This window comes from Berghia stephanieae, chromosome 11 (genome assembly GCF_034508935.2).
Source record: "Berghia stephanieae isolate SIO BIC M18660-M18661 chromosome 11, UCSD_Bste_1.3, whole genome shotgun sequence".
Classification (NCBI taxonomy): domain Eukaryota; kingdom Metazoa; phylum Mollusca; class Gastropoda; order Nudibranchia; family Aeolidiidae; genus Berghia; species Berghia stephanieae.
Window position 1 is genome coordinate 24,505,782 of NC_088370.1, and position 15,051 is coordinate 24,520,832.

The 15,051-nt window shown below is 35.6% G+C and overlaps 1 protein-coding gene across 1 annotated transcript; it reads left to right on the top strand.

Moving 5' to 3' along the window:
• Positions 1–376: 376 nt before the first annotated feature.
• LOC144957405 (uncharacterized) lies at positions 377–8,505 on the top strand. Its single transcript, XM_078888688.1, has 4 exons — positions 377–474; positions 4,641–5,071; positions 7,431–7,584; positions 8,373–8,505. The coding sequence occupies exons 2-4, from the start codon at positions 4,687–4,689 to the stop codon at positions 8,413–8,415; spliced, it is 582 nt and encodes a 193-aa protein (XP_078744814.1). The 5' UTR covers positions 377–474; positions 4,641–4,686; the 3' UTR covers positions 8,416–8,505.
• The last annotated feature ends 6,546 nt before the right edge of the window (positions 8,506–15,051 follow it).

Below are 15,051 nucleotides of genomic sequence, written 5' to 3' on the forward strand. Positions count from 1 at the left end.
CCTTTAGTGAAATACAACCAAAAAGAAAGATTTGAAAAGTTATGACAAACATGAATGTATTGGCGTTAAATGATCACGACATACTGTTTGTAAAACCAAAATAGACCATAATTAGCTGGAATTCCTTTCTTATCTGGCAGATGGTGTTCTAGATTTTAGTCATGTGTCTGAATTTGCGGACTTTGTTAACAAAACAATTAGATAATTCCATCACGATTTCACTAGGTCAAGTTTTTTTATTAAAAGCCAGTTCTATGACTTGATTTTATAGCCTTGATACTGCATTTATTCAGAGTTGCATTGAACTCTGCCCCTCTAATTACGCGTGTTAATTTTTTTTTTAATTTACGATACTTGTCACGCAAATTCTCAACAGGAGGATCTATATATACCTGGACGCCATCATCAGACAAAATACCCTTAAACGACAGCCGTGGATCCTGGGAGTTCCAAGTCATTGTTCTGGAAAAGAAGGTGAGTTAGTTCATGACATCTTACTTTGTTGATTTCTTCTCTGGTTATTTTGTCGTTCTATTTTCAGTGAAAATATCAAATTGATTAAATAGGGAGCAGGCAATGGTGCAAGATAAAGATCTGAAAAAGTGGCAGGTTCGATCCCCTGTCGAGGTAGACTGATTTTTTGGGATGGGTTTTTTTTTTTTTTTTTGTTGTATTTTTCTGTCATGCTTTTTCTGGCACTGTTTCATACACACTTTTTCAGATATTTATTTTCAGTGAGAACATGAAATTGGGGTCCGTCTGGCCAGCTTGTTGTGTTATACAGGCGTTACATGATGATACTGAAAATAGGGAATTGATTACATTGTTTTGACCAGCTACTGCCGTTTTCTGGAAAACATACATTTAGACATTTGGCCAGAAAACCCGATCGATTTAAATGACCCCTCATACATTGTGTCCGTAACTTATTGTGATGGATGTAGTAGCATTGAGTTGTTCTTTCTTCTTCTTCTTCTTCTTCTTCTTCTTCTTCTTCTTCTTCTTCTTCTTCTTCTTCTTCTTCTTCTTCTTCTTCTTCTTCTTCTTCTTCTTCTTCTTCTTCTTCTTCTTCTTCTTCTTCTTCTTTCTTCTTCTTCTTCTTCTTCTTCTTCTTCTCTCTTCTTCTTCTTCTTTCTTCTTCTTCTTCTTCTTCTCTTCTTCTTCTTCTCTTCTTTCTTCTTCTTCTTCTTCTTTCTTCTTCTTCTTCTTCTTCTTCTTCTTCTTCTTCTTCTTCTTCTTCTTCTTTCTTCTTCTTCTTCTTCTTCTTCTTCTTCTTCTTCTTCTTCTTCTTCTTTCTTCTTCTTCTTCTTCTTCTTCTTCTTCTTCTTCTTCTTCTTCTTCTTCTTCTTTCTTCTTCTTCTTCTTCTTCTTCTTCTTCTTCTTCTTCTTCCTTTTCTTCTTCTCTTCTTCTTCTTCTTCTTCTTCTTCTTCTTCTTCTTCTTTCTTCTTTCTTCTCTTCTTCTTCTTTTCTTCTTCTTCTTCTTCTTTCTTCTTTTCTTCTCTTCTTCTCTCTTTCTTCTTCTTCTTCTTCTTCTTCTTCTTCTTCTCTCTTCTTCTTCTTCTTCTTCTTCTTCTTCTTCTTCTTCTTCTTCTTCTTCTTCTTCTTCTTCTTCTTCTTCTTCTTCTTCTTCTTCTTCTCTTCTTCTTCTTCTTCTTCTTCTTCTTCTTCTTCTTCTTCTTCTTCTTCTTCTTCTTCTTTCTTCTTCTTCTTCTTCTTCTTCTTCTTCTTCTTCTCTTCTTCTTCTTCTTCTTCTTCTTCTTCTTCTTCTTCTTCTCTTCTTCTTCTTCTTCTTCTTCTTCTTCTTCTTCTTCTTCTTCTTCTTCTTCTTCTTCTTCTTCTTCTCTTCTTCTTCTTCTTCTTCTTCTTCTTCTTTCTTCTTCTTCTTCTTCTTCTTCTTCTTCTTCTTCTTCTTCTTCTTCTTCTTCTTTTTTTCTTCTTCTTCTTCTTGTTATGATTATTATTTTTATTATTATTATTATATTATTATTATTATTATTATTATTATTATTATTTATTATTATTATTATTATTATTATATTTTTATTATTATTATTATTATTATTAAATATTATTATTATTATTATCATCATCATCATCATAATAATCATCATCATTATTATTATTTATTATTATTATTATTATTATTATTATTATTATTATTATTATTATTATTATTATTATTATTATGAGTGTTTTTATTATCAACGTTGTCGTCATCATCATCATCATCATCATCATCATCATCATCATTATTATTATTATCATCATCATCATTTATCTTTTTTTTTTAATTGCCTGATATTTATATCATTTTACTGACCTGTTCTCACATATATAGTAAACAAGTGTATCAGATAAACTGGTTGTGGGACAAAGATCATGACTTTGTTCATACATAGTAAACAATTGGATTCTATAGTCTGATGTCACGTCGCCCAGAAACGGCGAGCAGCGTGGTCCTAAACAAAGAAAATTAGTACTTTTTATTCTTCATGCTGGCTAGAACTTTTCATTTGTCATGTAATCAGAATGTATAAAAATCAAAACATGATTATATTTATATTGTTTTTCTCCTCTGGATACACGTTTATGCTCGTCGGAGAAAATTTTCATAAGGGCGTCCGCCATTGTTCCGATAGTTTAGAGCCAGTTACTAAGTTTCTATGCGTCATTACGAGGGAAGTGACGTCATGACTGTTGAAGCCAATTGTAGTCAGATAAACTGGTTGTGGGACACAGATCATGAGCTTTTCCATCCAGTTAAGGACTTATTCAAGTTTACATTAACTGATCGGTGTGTGTGTGAGTGTGTGTGTGTGTATGTGTTGTTGGGTGTGTGGGTGTGTGGGTGGTTGTGTGTGGGTGTATTATAATTTGATAATGTTTATTTGTATAGCGCCCAATTCCGTTGACAAAACAGTTCTAGGCGCGCAAAATAGTAAAACATTATTATAAACATGTTTGTACACACACCCATTTACACAAGCGCAGACACACACACCCACACACACAAACACAACATATACCCTCACAAAGACACACACATTCACCAAAACGTGCATATGCATACAGGCACGAAAAATAGATGTTAAGATGAATTATTGAATAAAAATCATATCAGATCATTCAAAAATAATGGCAGATGAAGGGAGATTATATTATGTCATGAGAATTCTGATGTAACAAATGTATATCTTACAAAAATCGGATCTTTTATTTAATCCAGTGAGCTTCGGATAAGATATATATATATATATATATATATATATATATATATATATATATATATATATATATATATATATTATTTTAATATTTACCACAATGTTGGAGTCAGTCTACATCGATGTTTCAGGCCTTTTCAGCCATCGTCATACCATATTTGTATCAAACACGATACAATATATATATATATATATATATATATATATATATATATATATATATATAAAGTGTGTGTGTGTGTGTGTGTGTGTGTGTGTGTGTGCTTATTGTGTAGGTTAATTATTAATCTAACGTTAGCGTCATTTAATTTTTGTTATCCCTGGACGAGTACCTATCTGCTCCCTAATCTTAACTTTAATTTGCTTATATGTTTGTTTTATTTTACCGTGTCGAAAGACAACACGAATCGTAACAAATCACAATAACTCTTTCAATTTGAAAAAACCGTCTTTGGGATAAGAGATTGAATAATCCTATTTGACCTGCTGTTCAAGGAAATCATCAAAAACAAACTACCGTTTAGATAGAAAATGTGCGCACCCAAGCTACGAATTCCAATGTTCATGCATTTTTATAGAGTTACATAGCTATGTGTAACTGTTGGATTTTTAAAACGTGAGCTTTTATATAGTACAATATCCACAAAGCGTGCTCAAAGCACTTTACAATGAGTCCTTACCCAACAGCAACACTTAACCTTTAGGACGAGAAATGACGCCTGGTAGGCGATATTACAAATTGTTCTGGACAGAGACAACGCTGTTGACATCCAGGTACTCATTTAATTTACTTACTTACTTACTTACTTCCGGTGCCATCTCTTAGGTAGATGTTGATATTAAATGGTACGTCGCAACTCTTCTCTGTTGCACGCCTTTTTGGGGGTTTTTTTTTGGCGATAGCGTCACCTCACCTTAGCTCAATTTGCGGAGGTGCAGTGTGGCTGATGCCTGGGTTATTCCAGTCTTCCCTTGGAATAGACCCTAGAGACAAATTTCCCCAATGGGATGAATAAAGGGAATTTTATCTTTTATCTTTTTTATCAATTTTCAGAGCATCCACTCCAGCCTTTCACACCATCCATCCATGTTCTTAGTTGTCTGCCCTTTTGACTTCTACCTTCAACTTTGCCATCTAAAATATCTTTAACAATGGAGTTCTGTCTTGTTACTCATTTCACACCTGAATACAATGAGAGAATGTATGTAAAGATCCTCTTTCAAGGACTCAACCATGCGCTTATTAGAGCGAGACTCGTACCCAGGACCTTCCAATTCAAAAGAGTGTGACCCCAAGAATATACTCGACATCAGGCTATGGTCGGTTATAGTTGGTTTTAGCCTTGATTCAATTTATTTTAATTTATCATGTGAATTGGCTATTAACATTCATCCCTCTTTATTTCCCGCAACAGCTCATAAAACCCACCACCACCACCGACAACAACAGCGATAACAACCATGAAGTTCGCTTACTCTCTGATGTTGATGCTGGCTCTAGGCCTTTCAGCTGTCTACAGTCAACAGACCTTGGTAAATGAATTTTTCTCCCCAGCAGATGAGGAGGTCATGAATGAACTTCTTGCCATGGAAGACCTGGAATCAGAATTGGAGATCGTTGATTTTGATGACGCTCTACACAAAGGCCGCGTTTTGAAAAAAATGATGGAATTGCTTGCTGAAGCTGAATCTATGGACGCTTCCCATCCACAGAAGAGGTTCATTGGATCAGTCTTCCAAAAACTTGGTGACGCAGTTGGGAAAATGGCGAAAAAGCTTGGTGACTTCTTCAAAAAAACTTGGAACATGGCAATGTCCGCTTTCAAGAAAGTCGCATCATCCAAAGGTAAATCTTTTTATATAGAAGCGGAAGTTACAATATCCCAAGTTTAAAAGAATGAGCTTCAATGTAGCCTAATATCCTTTAACTGTGCTCAAAGCGCTTTATATGAGTTCCAAGAGAGCAGCAGCACATAATATGAATGACAAAGCAAGACGCTATTAAAGAGATCCCAATGTTGGGAAAAGTGTGATGTCAAAAAAATGGTTCCTATTTAAATGGAAATGTAAAACTACCCTTCCGGAGAGCTAGAAATATACCTTGTCTCAAAGCTTTTCTGGTTTCAGAGTGATGACATCTTATTTTCTAGTTTAAATATATGCTGGTCGTTAATAAAGATCATCCATCTTCGCTCTTTTACTTCCCGTAATCCTAAGAACCTACTTATATGCATCCTGCCGCTACTAAAATAGATTCAAAATGTAACTTATTCATTATTAGTACTCATAAACACTAGTTATATATACACTTCCAAGGATTATGGAACTGGAAAAGTAGAAGGTGTGACGTCACGCCTTTTCTTCCCTATTAGTTCCTGTGTTATGTATAGAAGGAACAAAGTTACTGGTACTGAGCTCTTTGTTTTTGTTTTTAGACAGTGTGTTAGATATTACTTTTCACTGCTTTCTATCAGTCAGACTGCAAACACTCGAGATTACACATTTTGTGTGTGTGCTGGTTTGTTATATCCGGTTGGTGGATGTTGTGAATATTTCAGTTAATTGCATATCATCAACTGAATTTTTAAAATGTTTATTCTTTTCCTTGTGAGTTGTCATTGATAGTGCTCGAGGCAACACGTATTCATTGGCTGAAGTTTTGAATACAACTCAATACGCTTCAACAGTCGTAATGTCACTTCCCTCGTAATGACGCATGGTAACTTTGTAACTGGCTCTAATCTGTCGAATAATGGCCGACGCCCTTGTGAAATATTTCTCCGACGAGCATAAAAGCGTATCCAGAGGGGAAAAAACCATTATAAATCTGATCGTGTTTTGACTTTTACACATTCTGATCACAAGACATATGAAAAGTTCTAGCCAGCATGAAGAATAAAAAGTACCGATTTTCTTTGTTTAGAACCATGATGGCCGCCGTTGCTGGGCGACGTGACATCAGACTATTGAATTGTCTTCTTTTGGTGGTGATCGCCTTGGACGAGTGAACTATTGGATACAACATACCAACACACAAAACAATGTGTAATCTTGAACGGTTATAGATAGTATGCGATTGGCTAAGAAGCTCACAACATTGCCATCCGGAAGTATAATGGAACAACACACAAAGCTTTGTGTAACCGTGATCGTGTATAGTCTGGTTAATGCAGTTTAGTGAGAAGTACTCATAAATGTGGATGGCAACAAACAATAACAAAGGCCTAAGTGACGTAATATTCTTTCTATCTATAGATTCTGTGGGCTTGGCGAAGAAACTTAAAACATTGCCATCCGGAAATATAATGGACCAACACACAAAAATATATGTAACCTTGAACGACTATAGTCTGGTTAATAGTGTAGTGAGAATTACTCATAAACGTGGATGGCAAAAAAACAATAACAAAGACCTGAGTGACATCACCGTCATTATATCAATATGTTTTCAGTAAATTATCAATAAGTTAAGATTACGCTAAAATTGTGTGTGTGTGTGTTTATGTGTGTGTGTGTATGTGTGTGTGTGTGTGTAGGTACAGACCAAAATAAGAATCATGCAAAGACAAGTTCATGCGTTGGTTTCATCTGGTGTTCAGATGTTACAGGTATTTTACATATACGCATAACATAAATAAGTAAACGAAGGATAAACTGAATGCAACTCTTACGCATCAAGCGGCAAACGCATTCTTCATATCTGCTCGTGATTTTACTTACTTGACTTATACCTCTTAGCTCCTGGCGTAGCATAGGCCTCAACAGTACTCTTTCATCTTCTTCTGTCCTTGGCACAGACCTTTGCCTCACTCCAGGTCGTAAGATTGGAGACGCTCAAATCTTGGTGAAGGCTTCTCCTCCAAGTGCGCCTATGTGGTCTTGTGGTATGACACTCGCTTTTGGATCGGAAGGTCCAGGGTTCGAGCCTCGCGCTCAGCGCATAGTTGAGTCCTTGGAAAAGGCTCTTTACTCACATTCTCTCACCGTACTCAGGTGAAAAATGAGTACCTGACCGTTAACAGCGTTGCCTTTGTCTAAAAAATTGTAATATCGCCTAACAGGCGGCATTTCCCGTCCTACATGTTAAATGTTGCTGTTGACCAGGGACCCATTGTAAAGCGCGTTGAGCACATTCAGTGGATATTGCACTATATAAAGCTCAATTTATTTTTATTTTTAAAATTTTTCACGACCTTCATTTTCAGACAGCTTCCAAGATGCCGTGAAAACTGTTCTTCCCCTTATCCACTCCAACATGACTCTCCATGCCTGTGAGGAAGTTCTCATTAAAACCACCACGGTTATATTGAAAGACATTTATCCCCTAGATCTGCCAGTGGCTAGACCTCTGTGTAAAGCGTGAGTAATATTATTATGATATTGATGGTGAATGAGGTTGGTGGTTGGGGTGGTGGTGTTGATTATAATGATAATTATGATAAATATCCTCATTACCATCATCATCATCATGATCATCATCATCATGATCATCATCATCATCATCATCATCATCATCATCATCATCCTCGTCGACGTCGTCATCGTTGTTGTCATCATCATCATCATCATCATCATCATCATCATCATCATCATCGTTATCATCATTTACATCACCATTACTATCATTATAATCATCACCATCATAAACATCATCATCAACATCATCCTCATCATCATCATCATCATCATCATCATCATCATCATCATCATCATCATCATCATCATTATTATTATAAATATTATTATTAGTATTATTATTATTATTATTCCTATTATTATTATTATTATTATTATTATTATTATTATTATTATTATTATTTATTATTATTATTATTATTATTATTAGTATTAGTATTATTTATTATTATTATTATTATTATTATTATTATTATTATTATTATTATTATTATTATCCTCATCATCATCATTATCATTATTATTATTATTATTATTATTATTATTATTATTATTATTATTATTATTATTAATTATTATTATCATTATTATTATTACCATCATTATTATTATTAATATTATTATTATTATTATTATTATTATTATTATTATTATTATTATTATTATTATTATTATTATTATTATCACTATTATTATCATTATTTCATTTTCATAACTTTTTTCTTTTTCAGCGCTCTGGCTGAACTTGATGACTTTGTTAAATCATCTGATTAAATATTGTGTGTATCGGAAATGATGAGTCGAGGTTTTGTGTTGATTTTGTCGGCGGATGATTGAATAAAAGGTGATCGTTCATTAACAAAACTTGATTCCTGTGTTCATTCCATCAAATGTCTCTTGTAAATCGATACATTAAATGATTCAAATTAAATGGGATACAAGTTTCGATTTAATTTACATATACAAGCTATACAAGGAGACAAAGTGGCCGAGTCGTTAAGGCATTGCATTGTGATCCGGAAGGTCACGGGTTCCAGCCCCGCTTCAGGCACTTTCGTTTTTTTCCTTGGGCAAGATTATTAACCCGGAATTTTCTCACTTGGACAACATGGTTGTGAGATGAAAAGTGCCAGAAGACTAGAGAGAATAAAACTTCGCTGCGATCGGGGCTCAAACCCACGACCTTACTGGTACGACAACTGCGCCAGGCCGTGAGTGGGTAACTCTACACTCGAAGCCATCCGCCACTCCGAAAGTCGTATCAATCATCGTGTCTATCTTGAACCGTTTTCACCACTTCTTGGGGTCATGGGTTCAAGTCACCGACCAGTTTTTTTTATCAAAGTGCGTGAGAAAATAAGAGTGAAGAGACTTGTCCAATGACTCAACCTTGCGACAGCAACAACAAGACTCGAACCCATGACCTGCCTATCCGGTTGACTTCGATACTTCTGATTTATTTTTCACTTTTGAGTACAAAAATTACAAGACGAGACTTGTTTAAAATCTTTATTGACAGATAAAACTAGCAGAAGGGAAATCTTTTTTTATTAACTGAACTGTAAAACGTTGGAACAGCATTAAGTATGAAACGAAAAATGCTTCTTCTGTAGATCGATTCAAAATAATGCTTGATAAAGAAATAATCGATTCCAGATATTGATTAAACTTAAATACACGGGGTTTTAAAATGTCAGTTGGCTTAAATTTTATGATATGACATAAGTTAGATGCACGTCTTCCGTTCAACCGCAAACCGTTAAACAACAGAAGTAACAACGCTCGATATGAGAATGTTAGAAATTTGTAAAATGAGTAAAATTTCCCGATATCTTTGTCATAAAGAATTTACTGATGTTTGAACAATAATTCCACGCCTCCAAGTAAGGTTATTAGATATTTTGTAACACTTCAATTCGCCATAATTTCTGTTTTTCTCTATCTGGTTGAATCACAAGTCGACCAAAGAAAGAAAAACGTTGGATCATTATTCATGATTTTTTTTTTTGAAAGCTCGTAGTGTAATTTGGCACGATAAAAATAAGTCGTTTAATAAATACAAAGAAATGAAAGAATCGTATAATAGTTGTAATGTGGTATTTAAGGTGGGGGTAAAATGTTATTTAAGAAAAAAATAAGTGTTAAGTCTCCAAACCACTCGAGCGTTTTACATAGGTTGTCAGCTTCTGCACTCACATAATCGCCCTATTAATTAGATTAATTTAATAGAGGTCTGAAAATCATATGATTTCCCCGTTACATATTACATGATAACATTAAACAGCAATGATTTATGGCTCATAAATTGTCCAATATGGACAATAAAGATCTATTATTATTATTATTATTATTATTATTATTATTATTATTATTATTATTATTATTATTATTATTATTATTATTATTATTATTATTATTATTATTATTATATAGCTGTCTAAGGATATAACATTCACAATGAAATAAGTAATGAGTAATAAAAAAAACAATAACTTTAAGTGTGATGTATTCTGTTTTATAATATTAATGTCCGTATTTACAGATTTTTATTGTTTAGTTTATATCATTGGTTTGTTTTGTTTGTTTTAGGTGTTTAACGGCTCTTTCGACACTATTTAGGTCATTTAAGCGCCCGTTTCTGTCTTTTATCAATTTTTATCGGTCTTGAGGGGCCATAGCTGCTCAATCGTGTACTGTTGTAAAAAAAATTTTATAAAATCATAATAGTTACATCTTTGTTGTTTTAAAAATATTTATTTACAATTTCTGCAGGAGTTCACATTCCTCCAGACACTTTAAAATTGTAAGTGGATCGACCGACTGGAACAGAGACTTCAAGTCCCTGTTTTCATAATGTTGTAACCTTATTTGTTCTAACTCTGTACATTCAATTAGAATATGTTGAACTGTGAGGTCCATTGGGCACTTAACATAGCCACAGTATTTGTGCATTTTTGCGAAGCTTATCTTTGTGGAAGTCGAGGTGCTTAGCCGGTCTGGCCGTCTCTCGGGTCTTTAATGTTGTGTGCCGATGTATGCAATGGTGTCAGGTTAGACTGCTTCTCCTAGTCCATACTATGAAGGGAATGAAATCTGGTTTGATATGATAAATATATACATGACGTCATATTTCTCCGTGTTAAACTTCTTTGGCCTAAAATGTGCGCCCTCAGACAGTGTATATGGTCAATATTGTACATTATATTTACAAGTAGAGGAGCCCCAATTTTATACTATGAATAATGTTTACTCAAGACTGGTCTAAATTCAGACCTAATAACATGTCCAAATGGTACAAACGACTAAATAAGCCAAATAATATTTTAGTAAAATAGTCTACAACGTGAACGTTATAAATATAGACTCATGAATATTTTAGTAACATAATTAAACGCCCAGATAGCATGAAGTAAACAAATGGTAGGTACTCCGGCCTCATGAGTTACAAGACTGTACTAGTCTAGATACACAATGATATTGTAATGTATGATCAAATTACATGTATCAAAGTCATAATGATACCATGCATATCAACATCATAAGCATACAAACATAGGTAAGAATAGACAGATAATGTTGTCTGTATATCAGAAAGAATTATAAGAAAATTAACTCGGTGTTATCACTCGCCCCTTTTTTTTAATATTACACCACTGAACCTTCCTAGGAAGGTATTTTTGTGAAAGAGAATGATTCGTTGCATGGAGCGTTTTTATAATGTTTCAGCGACCCGGGTTTGACTCCTAGGTGTCTTTGATTCGAAGATAGAATGGTGGTGGGCGTGTCTCCAGGTGTTAATTTTCCGTTGTACAGTGCTAGGATGAGCGTGAGCGGACGGGTGGATTAGCCTCTTCTCGCTAGGGGAGGTAATTTCGTGGTCAACCCAGTTAACACATGCCTGCTGTAAGGTACGGTCATACCATGTCGGATTTCAGTCGTGACAATAACTTACCCATTAGTCAAGCTGTATACACAAAAGTCTAATGTGATCTCTATTATTTTTTTTTAATTGAGCTTTTATATAACGCGATATCCACTTATTGTGCTCAAAGCGTTTTACAAGGGTCCCTGACCAACAGCAACATGTAACATGTAGAACGAGACATGACGCCTGTTAGGCGATATTACATTTTTTCCGACAGAGACAACGCTGTTAACAGTCAGGTACTCATTTCACACCTGAGTACGGTGAGAGAATGTGAGTAAAGAGCCTTTTCCAATGACTCAACTATGCGCCGAGCGAAGCTCGAACTCAGGACCTTCCGGTCCGAAAACGACTGTCATACCACTAGACCAAATAGCCGCACATCTCTACACTGGTATGTGAGATGGTAAATGATCTGGTCAAATTCAGCGCATTGCCTCATAATTACATCCTTCTGAATGTGATACTTAAATAAATAAAATCTCCAGCAAATTAAAATGTTAGCCCCTCCTCACCATCCAAAGGAAACTCGTCACATTCGTTACGGCTCTGTGGTCTAGTGATATAACACTCACTTTCGGATCGGAAGAACCTGGGTTAGAGTTCGCTCGACGCAAGTTGAGTCCTTGGATAAGGCTCTCTCATTGTATTTAGGTGTAAAATGAGTACCAGGCGTTAACAGCAATGTCTCTATCGGGGAAAAAACTGGAATAGCTCCAAACAAGCGTCATGTCTCGTTCTACAAATTAGGGGTTGCTGTTGGTCAGGGATCTTTTGTCAAGCACTTCGGACACGTTTAGTGGATATTGCGCTATATACAAGCTCACGTTTTTGTTGGTTTTTTTTTTTTTTTTGGTTTTTTTTTGTTTTTGTTTTTTTCATGCTACCAATAATTTTCTCATTCGATTTTATTTATTACATCACAAATTTGTATTAACCGGACTATAAACGTTCAAATCCTATGTTTAGGTACATTGTATTCGAGAGGCTGTGAGCATCTATAGATAGATCGAAATTGACATCACTCAGATCTTTGTTATTGTTTTTAGACAGCCGTTGTTATGAATAATTCTCACAAAATTGTATTAACCAAACTATAAACGTTCAAGATATGATATAGTTTTGTGTGTTGGAACAGGGTATCCCCCTGGAGGATGTTGTATTTTTTAAAAGACTAAACGCAAAGCATTAATATTTGTCCGAACTGGATTGAAGGTGTGTCAAAAATCCCACATTTTGATTGGTCAAAAATCTACTGGATAGAGTAATATCCAAACGCGTAATAATCCTGATCTTTTTATTTGCAATTATGAAAATTGAATTATATTATTTCACTAATGTGATTGTATAAAAAGAATACTGGGTAATGGAAATGTTGCTGCTCGAAGCTCAAAGAAATCAATTATTAAATTGAAGCTTACATTCAATTTCACAATGTTATTTGCATAAAAAGAGCAAACAAGCGACTGTCACTTTTTTGCAGGTCTGATAACCCAATTTCTTATGGGCCCATTGTTGTAAAGGAAATCTAAAAAAATGATGTAAAATATTTTACATGACAATAATGTTAAGCGAGGCCCATAAGTGTGTTTGGATGTCAGATTAGCATAATATATGCACACGTCGTACAAAAGTTATAGCTCTATTGATTTAAAACCGTTTGTCCAACCTTCATCATCATAGTTTGTCGCTCCAACACCGAACCCACTCCACAGCATCTGAGGAGCAGACTCTTAGGTCATGGTCAGTGCAGCTGGGCCCGTCCTGGCTCTAAGGATGTGCTCCATCCTCTGCACTGGGCATCCACATGTACACGAGATAGTCTCAGCCATCCACCACTTTTTCATGCTTCCAGCTGTTCTCCCAATTTTTGCCCGTGCTTTGTTTAGTGTTACCCATTCATTCCTGAGTAGCTCAGTTCCGTAGGGCAGTTCTTCTCTCGGATCTACAACGGCTTCAGTTTCATGATTGTCCCACTCCCTTCCCTCCATGTGAAAAGTCGGTATACACTAAAAGGAGTACCCAACCTTATAAATCTGTCATAAGACCTTGTCTGGAGTAGGGTGATCCTTTCTTTTAAGATAAAGATCTGAACAAGTGTGTATGAGAGGCGCCAGACAAAGCGAGAAAGAAAAATACCAGCCCAAAAAATCAGTATACCTGGACTGGGGATCAAATCTCAGATTACCGGTTGAGCGATGGAGCGGTTGAACGGACGACGTGCCTCTGTCATATGAAAAGGGTTATTTAAGCCAACTGACCATTTAAAACCCCGTGTATTTAATTTTGATCATCAATAAATCGGGAATCAATTATTTCTTTATCAAGCATTATTTTGATACTTGATGCTGTTCCAAAGTTTTACAGTTCAGTTAAAATTTTAAAAAGATTCCCCTTCTGTTAGATTTATCTGTCAATAAATATTTTAAACAGGTCTTTTCTTGTAATTTTTGTACTCGAAAATGAAAAATAAATCAGAACCATCCAAGCCAACCAGGTAGGCAGGTCATGGGTTCGAGTCTTGTTGTGACTGCCGCAAGGTTGAGTCATTGGACAAGTCTCTTCACTCTTATTTTCTCACGCACTTTGATAAAAAAAAACTGGTCGGTGACTTGAACCCATGATCCCAAGAAGTGGTGAGAACGGTTCAAGATAGACACGATGATTGATACGACTTTCGGAGTGGCGGATGGCTTCGATTGTAGAGTCACTCACGGCCTGGCGCAGTTATCGTACCAGTAAGGTCCTTGGTTCAAGCCCTCATCGCTGCTAACGTTTTATTCTCTATTGTCTTCTGGCACTTTTCTATTCATTATCACCTGGTCGGTAGCAGCGTTGTATTTGTCAATTCATCTTGAAATGGCATCCTGTCTCGTCCTAATTCATAAGCGTTGTTTTTGTCTTGGTACCCATTGTAAAGTACGTTGAGCACATTTAAGTAGCTATTGCGTTATATGAATCTGAATTTGAATCAATAAGATACAAGAGGCCGATGGGCCCATGAATGCAAATCTGTAAGAAAGGCAAGTCTAAACGAAACGATGGGTGGCTCAGGGTGGGGCTATGTGGTCTAGTGGTATGGATCTCACCTTCCAATGGAAAGGTCCAGGGTTCGAGACGAGCTCTGAACGATGCATAGTTAAGTCATTGATAAAAGCCCTTTACTCACATTCTCTCACCGTACTCAGGTGAAAAATGAGCACCTTACCGTTGTCTCTCCGCAAAAATTGTATTATCGCAAAACAGGCGTAAATGTCTTATTCCACATGTTAAGTATTGCTGTTGGCTAAGGAAACCATCTAAAGGGTTCTGAGCACGTTTAGTGGATATTGCGATATATAAATGTTCTGGGTTTTTTTAAAAGACCGATTGTCTGGTGACGGCTGGTGATGACGTGACCGGGCAATGAGTTCCATTCTCTTTTTGTTGTTGGGAAGAAATGACTTTTATTAAAGTCAGTCCCAATTCCGGGATTTACGATGCTG

What these genes read in the sequence shown, in the direction of transcription:
- LOC144957405 (XM_078888688.1), top strand. Translation starts at nt 4,687, where the DNA reads ATGAAGTTCGCTTACTCTCTGATGTTGATGCTGGCTCTAGGCCTTTCA. An exon ending in GAAAGTCGCATCATCCAAAG is followed by an intron (nt 5,072 to 7,430) that starts GTAAATCTTTTT and finishes CTTCATTTTCAG; the next exon opens with ACAGCTTCCAAGATGCCGTG. An exon ending in GCTAGACCTCTGTGTAAAGC is followed by an intron (nt 7,585 to 8,372) that starts GTGAGTAATATT and finishes TTTCTTTTTCAG; the next exon opens with CGCTCTGGCTGAACTTGATG.